General features: G+C 34.0%; 2 protein-coding genes across 2 annotated transcripts; both read left to right on the top strand.

The window, feature by feature from the left end:
- The first annotated feature begins 365 nt into the window (after nucleotides 1-365).
- On the top strand, nucleotides 366-6,336 carry LOC106126105 (uncharacterized). The gene is made up of 8 exons (XM_013323569.1): nucleotides 366-483; nucleotides 882-1,034; nucleotides 1,334-1,469; nucleotides 1,754-1,881; nucleotides 3,063-3,188; nucleotides 3,605-3,769; nucleotides 3,885-4,109; nucleotides 6,215-6,336. Exons 1-8 carry the CDS (start codon nucleotides 366-368, stop codon nucleotides 6,334-6,336), a joined length of 1,173 nt encoding a protein of 390 aa, XP_013179023.1.
- Nucleotides 6,337-7,137: 801 nt separating this feature from the next.
- LOC106126104 (stomatin-2) lies at nucleotides 7,138-12,223 on the top strand. The gene is made up of 7 exons (XM_013323568.1): nucleotides 7,138-7,195; nucleotides 7,275-7,384; nucleotides 10,102-10,174; nucleotides 10,332-10,414; nucleotides 10,553-10,812; nucleotides 11,493-11,673; nucleotides 11,994-12,223. Exons 1-7 carry the CDS (start codon nucleotides 7,138-7,140, stop codon nucleotides 12,090-12,092), a joined length of 864 nt encoding a protein of 287 aa, XP_013179022.1. The 3' UTR covers nucleotides 12,093-12,223.
- Nucleotides 12,224-12,537: the final 314 nt, after the last annotated feature.

The following is a 12,537-nucleotide window of genomic DNA, read 5'->3' as shown; positions in this document are numbered from 1 at the left end:
CGCGAATGCAACGCTTGCTAAAATATTAAAACACAATTTAAATAGCGAAATTTATCTCCGTCACATTCCAATGACTGCACAGAGTAGAAATGTACCAACAAACGTTTATAGAAATGACGAGTAAAGCGTTCATTGTCACCAGTGCGCAATAACGAGAGAAATTTAACACTATTGTTCCCCTTCCCGTAGAAATATTATAAATTTAGATAGCATATGATTCGACATTTCATTTTCACATTGTGCTCACAAAGTTTTACTTTTCATCATCTTCGAGTATGGAATTAAAATTATTTTTAACTTTTTTTATATTACTAAAGTTTTGCTTTTGCAACCAGACCACAAATGAGGGTGTGACCACGAAGACGATGATGAGAAGACGTCCCACCACAAGGTTAACAAGGAACAGAAGTTTCACAAAAAGCCAACAAGATACACAAAAATTTGAACACAGTATATGGCAACCAGTACAGAAAGAGAGTAGATGTGAGTTTAAAATACAAAAACAAACCATTTAATTTTACCACTAGTAAAATAGCTTCACTCAAATGTAATTTACATTTCAATAAGCTCTTCTGTACCTTTCCTTAATTACATTCCTAAAAAAATATCTAGCAATCTAATTACAGATCTGACCTTATGTTTCAATTACAGTCGATAAAAGATCTTCTACACTGTGATGTATAATTTAATCGCAGGGTATTTTGTTACATTTACAATATTTTATATTTAAAAAGAGTAAAAAATAATAAATAGTTCTTTTATTTTAAAAAAATCTTCTACATTCCTGCAGCCCTGGTACAATAGTCCTGGATACGAAGACGTCCATTTTCAATCGGATGTTCGAATCCAATTTTTGATTCATATAATTTATATTTCAACAGTTTTATCTTTGTTCACTGTGGTAACTTTTCCTAATGGCGGATGCGCCGGCGCATCAGGTGACAATGGCACTTGTATGACAGCTAGAGAATGTTCCTCGAGGGGGGGCTCGGCTAACGGATACTGCGCTAATGGATTTGGTCTTTGTTGTATTTGTGAGTACATTATTAATATATTTCGTTGAAGTAAAAGTAAATTTACCTTACTAATATTATAAATGCGAAAGTTTATATGGATGTATGTTAGAAGTTATCTCCAAAACGACTCAGAGCGTAGAATGGAAAAGCACAAAGCTTACTTAACACGGTTTTATTTTTAATTCTGCGATGTCGAATTCGCTGGCTAAAGTTATGTTTGTAATAAATTCTTAAACAAAGCGTTAATCAACTTAAATATTTGTTTCAAAGGGAATTTGGCAATAGTTTGCGTTTAAGTAACATGTTTTATACTACAGTTATGACGTCCTGCGGCAGCAGCACTTCAGAAAACGGCACTTACTTCGTCAACTCCGGGTATCCTTCGCCTTATAATGGTATAGGTTCGTGTGAACTAACAATCATCAAATCACATCCGGAAGTATGTCAGATAAGGTAAATATCTATTTTGTATTTATATTGGCCTTCAAGCTTACTCTAAATTAGAGCATCTTGACTTATGACAAAGGCCAAGATGCTCTAATTTAGAGTAAGCTTGAACCCCTTGGTGGGTGCGTATTTGAGCAGACGACAAATTTAATTCGTTACCTTGGAAGAACCAAATCATTGATTAACTTATATAAGCACTAAAGATCTACAAACGGCCTATAATTCTTGTGATATAATTTCCTTTAAAAATTTAGAAACTAATCATTACTTTTTCTGTATCATAACTACAGATTAGATTTTAATCGTTTCACAATTGCTGGACCCGAACCAATGAATAACGTTTGCAACCAGGACCAATTCATGGTCTCTGGTGGTAACCCTGTACCTGCAATTTGTGGGGTCAACCAGGGAAGTCACAGTTAAGTATTTTTATTCTACTCACGTTCCTAAAACTAAAAAGATAGCCCTCAAAATACAGCAACATTTAATTATCAATATCTAATGAAATCTATCAAAACATAGTAGTCTCAACAATTGCCAAACCTTCATGATTAACACCTAATTAGGAGCATGCTCTGCCACCTTATCTTTTCGTTTTTTGCTGTGTTGGATTAGCCTTTGAACGTTTCTAAATTATACTACTAACCTCTGCATACCAACCCAAGTTAGTCCTTATATTTTATTTATTAATAACAATGTTTACACTCGTAAATATGTGGTGGACTATTAAATAATTTTGAACTAATACGTTTGTCAACAACAGGCGACTGAAAATTGCTTATTATTTTCACAAAGAAAGTCAATTATCGTGCAGACAGGTCAATTATTTGCGAACGAACGTAGATTGTTTATGGGTTGCGTTTTAATTAACAGTTTCATAACGCTGAAATGGACACGTGATCTCGTAGCTGTTTACACTGTCTTGTGAATTGGAATATTAATTACATTCTCTTGAAACGCAGTTTGTATTTTAAATAATGGAAAAAATAATATTAAAATCAATGTATGCCAATGTTTTGTACGACTTGATATTATTTGCTTATTAGGATTAAAGAAGACAAAGAAATAGAACCTGTATCTAACTTTCCACTGAAAGTCTGATATTCAATAAGACTACTTTTTTCACACTGACATTCTTACAATCGGGTCGCAGCACGCGGGACGTGTGTATAGCGATCTTGGAGTTGTCCCCTGTGTCGTGACCTGACTTGTTTGTCTGAGAGTCACTTAGCAAAATAGCTACTTAGTTGGTGCCGTTTTTAAGCTATATTCAAAGGATTGATTCTCTTTCGTATACAACTCATATTTGCAGAATGCTCTAAATATGATGTCAAATTTCTATTACCTTTTTTTCTTTGGTGGTATTCTCTAATAGGTCGAATGGGTAATTCAAATCAGCTCTACCAATTTGAATAAAGTTACATGAGTTGGATATGTAGTTGTAATTATTTTCACACCCATTTTAAAGACCCACTAATAGTTCTAAAAACTGTTACATCACCATCGTTTCGTATCTACATTTTTATAATCCAAAGTATATTTTTATTGTGTACATCTAGCCTTGTATTTGATAATAGAAAATATTATAATTAATTGCAGTGTACATCGATGCTGGTATTGGGACCACTAATCCAGTGAAGTTAACATTTGTCACAAGTGGCAACTCACTCGAGAGAATCTGGAAAGTCAAAGTGACACAAATACCTTGTAACACTATATATAAAGGTATTAGCTGCGCGCTGAAGATTTGCCGATGTCTCCCCTTCCTTCTAACACACCGAGTACACCTGCTAAGAACTGTTAGTTAACGCGTTACGTCATAAGGGCATCGGCAAAACTTTTGGGCAAGATTAATAAATTATAGACTCACACCAATGACAAAGGAGCTACGCAGAGATTTTGTATTTCTATATCTTTCATTTAGAATGTATACGCCTTCTATTCCGAAATAGTTATTGGGGAATGGTATTATATTAGTCGATAAACCTATTGGGTTTCCAGTCAATTTATTAAGTATGCTTATTGCTCGATAACTCAACTATTTTCAAACGGATAGTCTTCTAATAAAATCCGCTTTAATACGTTACATGTTATCATGTTTAAAAATTATGTAAGTACTAATATTTGTACGCAACTGTCAGCCGACGAAGGCTGCCTTCAGTACTATACAGGTGTGTCCGGACAACTGCGATCCTTCAACTACGACCCCGCTTCGGGACTGCAGCTCAGCAACCAAGACTATGGCATCTGTGTTCGAACGGAAAGAAACTTTTGCGGCATTCAATACACAGCTTGCCCTGATCCAGGTGTTGGATTCATTTTTATTTAATTTTTAAAATTATAAAATTTAAATCTTAATACCAATCACCATCAGCCTAAATACATAAATAAAAAAGCATATTAATAAATCTTTATTTTCAGTCAACAATCGTTCGCGTGCCTTTACCCTTAGCGGCAACAGTAACACGCCAGTGAACTCCATGATAGGATCAGGGGCTGGGCCAAACAATTGCGCCAATGATTGGCTGCTTGTCCCATGCGCTGCCAACGTTGGCCGATTACAGCCAGCACAGGCCTTGTGCACGGACAGAATTTGCGGAGGAACTTTCTCAGCTGATCTATCAATGCAATCGGCAACCGTCTTAAGTATGTATCTTACAAATAATGAAAACTCGAAACAGCTGTAGACATCCCTTTATTAGTTGTCGTTTAATTTAGTCAAGTGCTTTCAATATCGACGTTAAACCTGTCCACGTGTTGTTTAGTCCATCGAGTGTCATATTAGTCAAGGACAGAGGTGTGTCGTTATCAAATGTGAACAAAGTATTGATGTTTTGAAACACAAAAGTCAAGTTTGTAAAAATGCCATAACGTTCAGTTAACATTTGAGTTTAATTCTTCAATTATCACATCTCATATCGAAATGTTAATTGGGTAAACAGCTAAATACGTTTTGCTTAATTCCTCACTAAAACTTTTAAATTGCGTCACTTGTAGTAGATGTAGTACGCAGTAGCTACGCTCTGTCACACCTTAGGGCAGGCTCCGAGCCCCTCAATGGAGACGTACAGTGAAATGATGATCATGATGATCTACACTGAGCAACTACTTAACAATCCATTCCGCCTCTCTAACTGTAGCAGTTAGATTTACAATAATTATTAAACACCATTACCTATAAATCAGAAAGGGTTTAATTATATTATTACTATTAAATATAAATACCTAATTATACAACATTACCTTTCTGATTTAAATGTATTATAAAATGCTATAATATTTTCAAAGCTTTTTAAAATTAAGTTTAAATCCCCAAACAATATGGGACATGCAACCATTTATTTGTAGTTCAAATTACTAGTTCAATTTATTTTGCATATACAATATATTTATTAAGGCCATTATAATTAACATATAAAGATAACATACATTTCACGGTTAATTGATAGTGACCTAGAGGACTTAATAGTAATTAAAACTATACTCTTGGGTTTTTACGACCTGGTCTACATATAATTGCTTCGATCACAAAAATGGCTTAGTAACAGTTAAACAAAAATTTATATTTTTTAAATTTTTCAACAATTTATCTTGTTAAGGTGACTGATGTTTAACATTTTGAGTAACAAATTACGGCAATTATTAGTTACGGCAATTATCTTTGAAGTGAGATGAGATAGTAATGCTTTATAAGAAAATTGTAATATTTATGGGCAAACACATTATTAATACGTTAGGTTCATAAATTAGATAATCTCCACGTTAAATATAGAGAGCATAAACAATATTAGATTTATTGAAATTAAAAAAAGAACGTAGCACTGTGACGTTATGTGTTATTTACTACCGTAGTCATCGTAGCTACGAGTAGCGTAGCACTGCCTACGCTCAACAGTAAAATTTTGACATCAGCTACAATATCTCAAGTATATACGGCGATGTAGCTACGTAGTTAAAGTTTAATAAACATGCAACTATCCTGAAAATATGAAAAACCTCAATATCATAACTACTTAAGAAGTGAAGTGTATGTCTTAAGGATAACGAAAGTGTGTGCGGAGACATCAACGCGCTAAAGGGCTTCAGGAACTTGTACTAGGAGCCATCTCATTATGTAAAGAGCCTTAGCTCCTTGGCAAACACATGTAAAATAGTATGTTTGTTATAAACAAACTCTATACGTAGGTTCGTGGATTATATGTCATACAACTTAACAATTTTTGCAATTGACATTTTAAAACTTTTTGCTTAATGTGTAAAATATTTCCAGAGACTTGTTACATCTCTGTCTATACCAATGTTTTAAAGAGGAAAGATTTGTATGCTGCATTTAGTAGGCTCCGAAAGTACTGAAACGATTTAAAAACTCTTTCATTGCTCCTTCTGTTGGCCAGCAACACTGTCCTCGAATGCCGAATGTAGGCCATAGTTATTATCAGATTTGTTTTTAATTCCGCGATATATCTAATAATCTATGTATAAATATCTTAAATAATATATCTCACATCAATATAAATGTGATTATTTGGATGGATGTTACTACGTAACTCCAGGACAACTGAACAGATCTGAATGATATTTGAAATTTTTCTTGGTATGTTTATCGTCTTTGCCGATATTATTGAAATTTTGTTAAAAAGTTCAGAGGACAAAACTAAACAATAAAACTTTTCTCTATATATTAATATTTATATGAACTCGGTACATTAACCGAGCTACATTAATATACGACTTCATGTTTTTTTTTGTAGGTACAGTGAAGCCTTTTCGTCTCTGGTTCCACACGGACGGAGTAGAAGCTCCCGTTGATGTTGGTAACAGAGGATTCTGTTTGAACTATATCCAGCAGCCTTGCACCAATAATGTTATTTAAAGATTTTTTATTAAATGTGTTTTATATTTAAATATCTTTTTTAATATAATTTGACAACCCTAAGTAATAAAAGTATATAATAATTTTTTTTAATTAAATCTTAATAAGCTTTCTTAAAATCTATGTTATTTGACCTCCACATATTCCTAAAGAGGTGAAGCTGTCGAAATTTTGTTAGGATGTTGTGACTATATCGGTGAAGGTTTGCACCCTAAAAATTATAAAAAGAAATAATTTTCCAATTTACTCTTCTACTACTATTTTATAATTATTCTACTTTTTGTATACTTTGATTGATAAATTACCACGTTTTCTTCGATTCGATGAAAAGTATAGCTGTTATGAAAAATTGTTAAGTAGGTCACAGGAAAACGCTATGCAAACTATTACCCAATAATTATCAAATGAAAACTTCATGTACTCAGAATAGTTAACAGCCCTTATAGTCTTTGTCAACCACAGACTCGCATCAGTGCCACCCTTACCGTGGAATCGCGCGAACGTCCATATTAAGCTAAATCCATAATGGCTCGTTATTCAGATTCAACCACAATGGTCCTCAACGAACCAAACAGTGAGTAGAACTTTAATTTTAATACGTACTATTATTATAAAAAGCCTTGTTTGTTAACATGCTACGTGTACTATTTGTCACCTTTGAATTCCCATATGAATATTAAACAAGTCCGCGGTGCCAGCCCTAGGTGGCTCTGGCGTCATTCAGGAATCATTCCTCGGCTAGGTAACGCGCGGACCAGCCGTTACTTAGAAGAGCATAACTTGATTTTTCGTTGCTTCAAGATGAGTACCGTTTTAGAGATGACTAGTCGTCAACATTTATATCCGACCATTGCATCAAGTGTGTGTTAATTTATGTTATGTTAAATTTAAAAATTTTAAAGTTTAAAAAGAAATTTGATATTCTTTATTGTTTTTAGCCAATGAAGATACGGATAGCGAGTCGAAGACTTGCGGTAAGATTCTGGTGTTCTTATCTTGGGTGCTCGTCATCTTCACAATGCCGTTTTCTCTCTTCGTCTGCTTCAAGGTAAGTTATAGTAAAAATGATTTTCTGTTTTTTTTTGACATTGAAAATGCATTCGCGAGTTTAATTCTGTAGTCTTGTCAATAACAATTATATTGAACAAATGTATTCATAAATTACAGAATTTTTAACAAACGATATTTTTTACAAAATTTCAGGAATTTTTTAAAACGCTTGCGCTAGCCAATGGCATTTTTCCTGCGTTACTTTAGCTTGTTCTTTACTTTGGTTTCTATATCAAAATACTTTTATACGGTAATAATTATTTTATTTCGTAATAATGTTATTGGAGTTCCAACTGCTCATTTTTTTTCTATTTACACATACGTGAAAGTGATAGTACCTTTTACCGTCGGATGTAGGCAGAAGCGCATTATATAAATCTATAATAATTTAGTACTTCTTATTGAATCTACAGTCGTAACTATCTCTCAGAGATATTAAACAACTCAAATAGCAAGGGCGGTATACAACAGAAAACTTGCTCGCTGCTATTTTAAATAGAATTAATCCCTCCTTTCATGGAATTTAAACGTTCCGGTGTAAGACGTTTTAAACCACATTAAATTATATTCTATTTTCGAATCATGAGTGTTATATGTTCAAATGTTTTCTGATTGGTAAGATTAGCGATATCCTCTGTTCGTTAAATTGTATTTAGTGTGCGTTTCCACTGCCGAAACATCTGAATAAAAACTTTTTTTACAGTTTCTGCTGCTAAACAAAATGTTTGTGGTGTCTTCTACGTTGTCATACGCGTACATACTTGCTCAACATAAACTTCTTGACAGTATTATCTAATATATAGACGGCACACAAGTCATTAAGTAGTCTCCCTAAGTGAATATTTAGTATCAGAAATCTAGACTAAGGGTCACACATAACGACTAATTAAAACTTTAAAATAAAACTATAAATATAAAAAGTACAAACCTGAAAAAAAAAATGTTCATTCGATGTGCTAAACTTTGTTAGTTTTCATTCGTTGTGAAAGCACTACGTTAATTAAATACGGGTTCCGTTGAAAAGGGGCGATCCCATTTCGCTTACAGTCGAGAGCCGCAATATAATAAAGGCTCTGGCTGTGCGTCCCCTACTCTGTCAATTAAAGGTAGGCAAAACATCTGCAAATTCAGGTGTCTATGGACAACGGTCATTTCGCTATATTGAAGAATTCAAGTGGCAGCTTTCTCGTTTGCTCGTTATAGACCTTCGCCACGTCAATATTGACAACATGTTGAATTGAAGGACTACGTCGGGCGCTTTCAATGTTACAACGTTGCACTGTCAACATGAAACACAAACAAGTGAACTATTTATAGATTGTGAATATACGTAAACTGCACTTTTTAAATAACTTATCGAATATCGATTTTGTACAATACAAGGAGTACATCTCTATTCGTGGGTTTCTTAGACCATATTCCTCGTATAAAACTTGTTGTGAAAGATTATGACAGGGATGATGATATGTTTTGTATAGAGACTAGTTGTCGCCCGCGACTCCATTCTGGAGATACCTTCTAACAAGCATCCTTCCATCTAAACATTCGTATTTAAAATACTAGTAAGATTTTGGTCTTGGAAACCCATGGAATATCGTTTAGATGGTTTCAATTTAAAAGTTTACGTGGTTTTAAGTATTTAAAAAAAAACTATAAATGGTCGTCATAAACAAGTACAGAACCTCTTAATATTGAATTCGCAAATCTATTTGGATATCAATTTTCTTCCAATACTCCCGCAAAAAATTAAGGTTTTTCTTATATTTAAATTTAAAAAAAATCTAAAATCAATTAATGCTCCTTCTACCACCAACACAAAATACAGAAAAATAATAAACTTAATTATGAGGTTAGTCCAATCGATTTATTCAGATACACTATCATAAAATATATTTCGGTGTAAATAAAATTGAAAATTCGAGATCGTGCCGAATCCTCTGAAACGTCCGGGTGGACAGTGCAAACATGAGCTTGGATAACGTTTTATCTATTTTTGGATCGGACTACAAACTGTTCAGTGTTGTGAATATTTAAAAGTTTGTTCTTTTTTTATCTTTTACTATAAAAAAGAACAAAAGTGCTTACATACCAAGGGTTTCTTGTTCAAAAACATAATGTCACACAAATCAAAGACAACGATAGGACGTTGTCTTTGATTTGTTAGTATTTCATATAAAATTAAGCTTAATTAAAATTAAAGCGCAAAAGACTTTGAGTCGGTACTACAATCACATATGTTTTAAATGACAGTATTTGAAAATATTACTAAATAAGTAAAATGTGAAATAATATTAAAAATATAGATAAGAAAACAAATTTGAATCTTGCAAAGTTCATGCAGGCGCATTTAAGTTCCTTTGAGTTGACTCTAGCGATGCGATTAAATACTTGCAAACAACTCCGGTAATTTCAAGGAGCAATGCTTTTAGCTCTTATATTCAAGCTGTTCATTACATCTGGGAAATGTTAAGTTTATGTCGGAGTCCAATAACTATCAGTTAATTGAGGCTTTTATGCTTTTAATGCTAAGAAATTAATCTGATATATGATTATTATTATTCTTTATATCTGCTATCGATTATTAGTGTGGACTGCATCACAATATTTAACAAATCTAAGAGATTAAGAAATAACATTACAACTTCTTAAGAGCGTTTGCTGTTATTTAAACGCTGTTTTTTTAAACGCTGTAGCGAATTCCTTTATTTTATACAGGTGGTACAGGAATATGAACGGGCTGTGATCTTCCGTCTTGGACGTTTACTCTCTGGCGGTGCCAAAGGCCCCGGTAAGTTATCTATAGTCTTATTACCATGATAGGTAGTAAAGTAGTTACATGTCAAAATACTCGAGCTGTGGGTCTGCTGTTAACCCTTGTGTGTGAGTGTGTTCTTTGTCAATTTTTACATTTCGATTAAAATTATTACGATATCGATTGATTGCAGGAATCTTCTTCATACTCCCCTGCATTGATACCTACGCCCGCGTTGACCTCCGGACTCTTACCTACGATGTACCCCCGCAAGAGGTATTATTGATAAATACATTTTTGCCACTTAATTATCCTAAAAAAAACTTGTAAAACGTTTTATTTTTAACTGTGATTTCAAGGGGCTTATTACAAAAAAGCTAATAAAGTTGTATAAATGTCAACTTGATGACACAGGTGCTGACTAAAGACTCGGTGACCGTATCCGTGGATGCTGTGGTGTACTACCGGGTCCATAACGCTACCATCTCTATCGCTAACGTGGAGAACGCTCATCATTCCACACGTCTCCTAGCCCAGACTACCCTTCGTAACACCATGGGCACCAGACCTCTGCATGAAATACTAAGTGAGAGGGAAACTATTTCTGGAAACATGCAACTCGCTCTAGACGAAGCTACCGAAGCTTGGGGCATCAAGGTCGAACGTGTTGAAATGTAAGTATTTATTAATTTATTTATTTTTACATTAAAAAATATATATTAAGCGAATAAATTTTATGTTAATAGTCCCACAGTTTCAGCTCAACATTCGAATCCCATAAATAAATGAAATTTCAAACAAGCTAAACTAATGCATGAAAACTAAAACATCAGATATTGCATAAAATATTAAAACGTAACAGTGAACCATCTGCGTCATTTACAAAATTCCCGTGACCTTTGATAAAATGTGATATTAAACATATTATTTTCATGAACACTTCTGTTCATTAAGTTTATTACAAATTCAATTTTAATTGTAAACTATCACGTCTCAGTATCGATTGACCACGTAACCATAGTTTACGGCGTGAGAACTAGGACATTGGCGACGTAATGTTAAACAAATTATAGACATTGAAAAAGAACTAAGTATTAAGGAAGTTCGAAAATAATTATTAAATTGACCGAAACCTTGAATGTTTCTATAGCAACATAAGGCTAATAGAATTTGAAATCCTATTGAACTCAGTACTAAAAAACTAAAATCAATTCATAATATAACATTTTTTTAAATCCGCCGTCCAGCTATTACAGCTGCTGCACAAAATGACCGCTTGACTAGTGTCACATTACGACCTCGATGTCAGGACATTTGACCTTTTACCACAAAACGTAAAGAGTGTTTCATACAGTAAGGACGTCCGCCTACCGGTACAACTGCAACGTGCGATGGCAGCTGAAGCCGAGGCAGCTCGCGAGGCTCGAGCCAAGGTTATTGCTGCTGAGGGAGAACAGAAGGCTTCCCGAGCACTTCGCGAGGCTTCCGAAGTGATCGGTGACAGCCCTGCCGCTCTGCAACTGCGCTACTTGCAAGTGAGTTAATTTTAACCGTTATAGACTACAGTGGTTAATGCTGGAAATGTGAGTATACACCTCTCCACTCCGTCTTATTTCAACATAGATGGCAAATAAAATAAGTATGGACAGCTTTTGTTCCTCCCCAATCTTGATAACTTTATCGTTAATTCTGACGTAATGCATGCTTTTGTTAGCCATATTTGGAGAAAATCACCTACTAAACATTTTTACAAAGCTTTCAATGACTTTTTTCTGAAATTGAATTTTTCATAAAATGTGAATATGAAACTTAATCTACGCGATCGTTTATTTAACATTAATTACTTTACTTCTAGACTCTGAACACCATTTCGGCTGAAAAGAATTCGACCATCGTGTTTCCGCTGCCGATCGACCTTCTTACTTACTTCTTGAGGGCCAGGGAGGAGTCGTAAACGACCGTGACGTCATTTGTCTTGTACTAGCGACCAACAAGCTAAGCAGATCAATGGAATTAACGCATAATAGATTATCTACTCGCTTAATGTATGCTTTTATGCATTTAGAGAATTCTAGTCATTTTTGCTGTATTTTCTTTGTATAATAATGAGTGTAATTGTATACTCTAATATTGCTAATTTTCATTATATAGGAAGTAGAGCTGATGGCATTCTTGTTTAGAAGTAGTTTTTAGGAAGGAAACTTTGGTCCGGTATTTTACAAACTTCTACTAAAACTTTACCGTCAGAACATTGGGAACGACCTGCGCTTATCCTTATTTCTGGTTAAACAAAGTATATATGGATTAGAAATTTTTCCAAGTAAATTTAGAGAAATTTCTCATAGAATATTTATTGAACTATCATCAAGACATTTACCATAAATATTTCCTATGTAGAT

Source organism: Papilio xuthus, unplaced genomic scaffold (genome assembly GCF_000836235.2).
Source record: "Papilio xuthus unplaced genomic scaffold, Pxut_1.1 DF825017.1, whole genome shotgun sequence".
NCBI lineage: Eukaryota > Metazoa > Arthropoda > Insecta > Lepidoptera > Papilionidae > Papilio > Papilio xuthus.
This window is presented reverse-complemented; position numbering and strand designations above follow the sequence as displayed.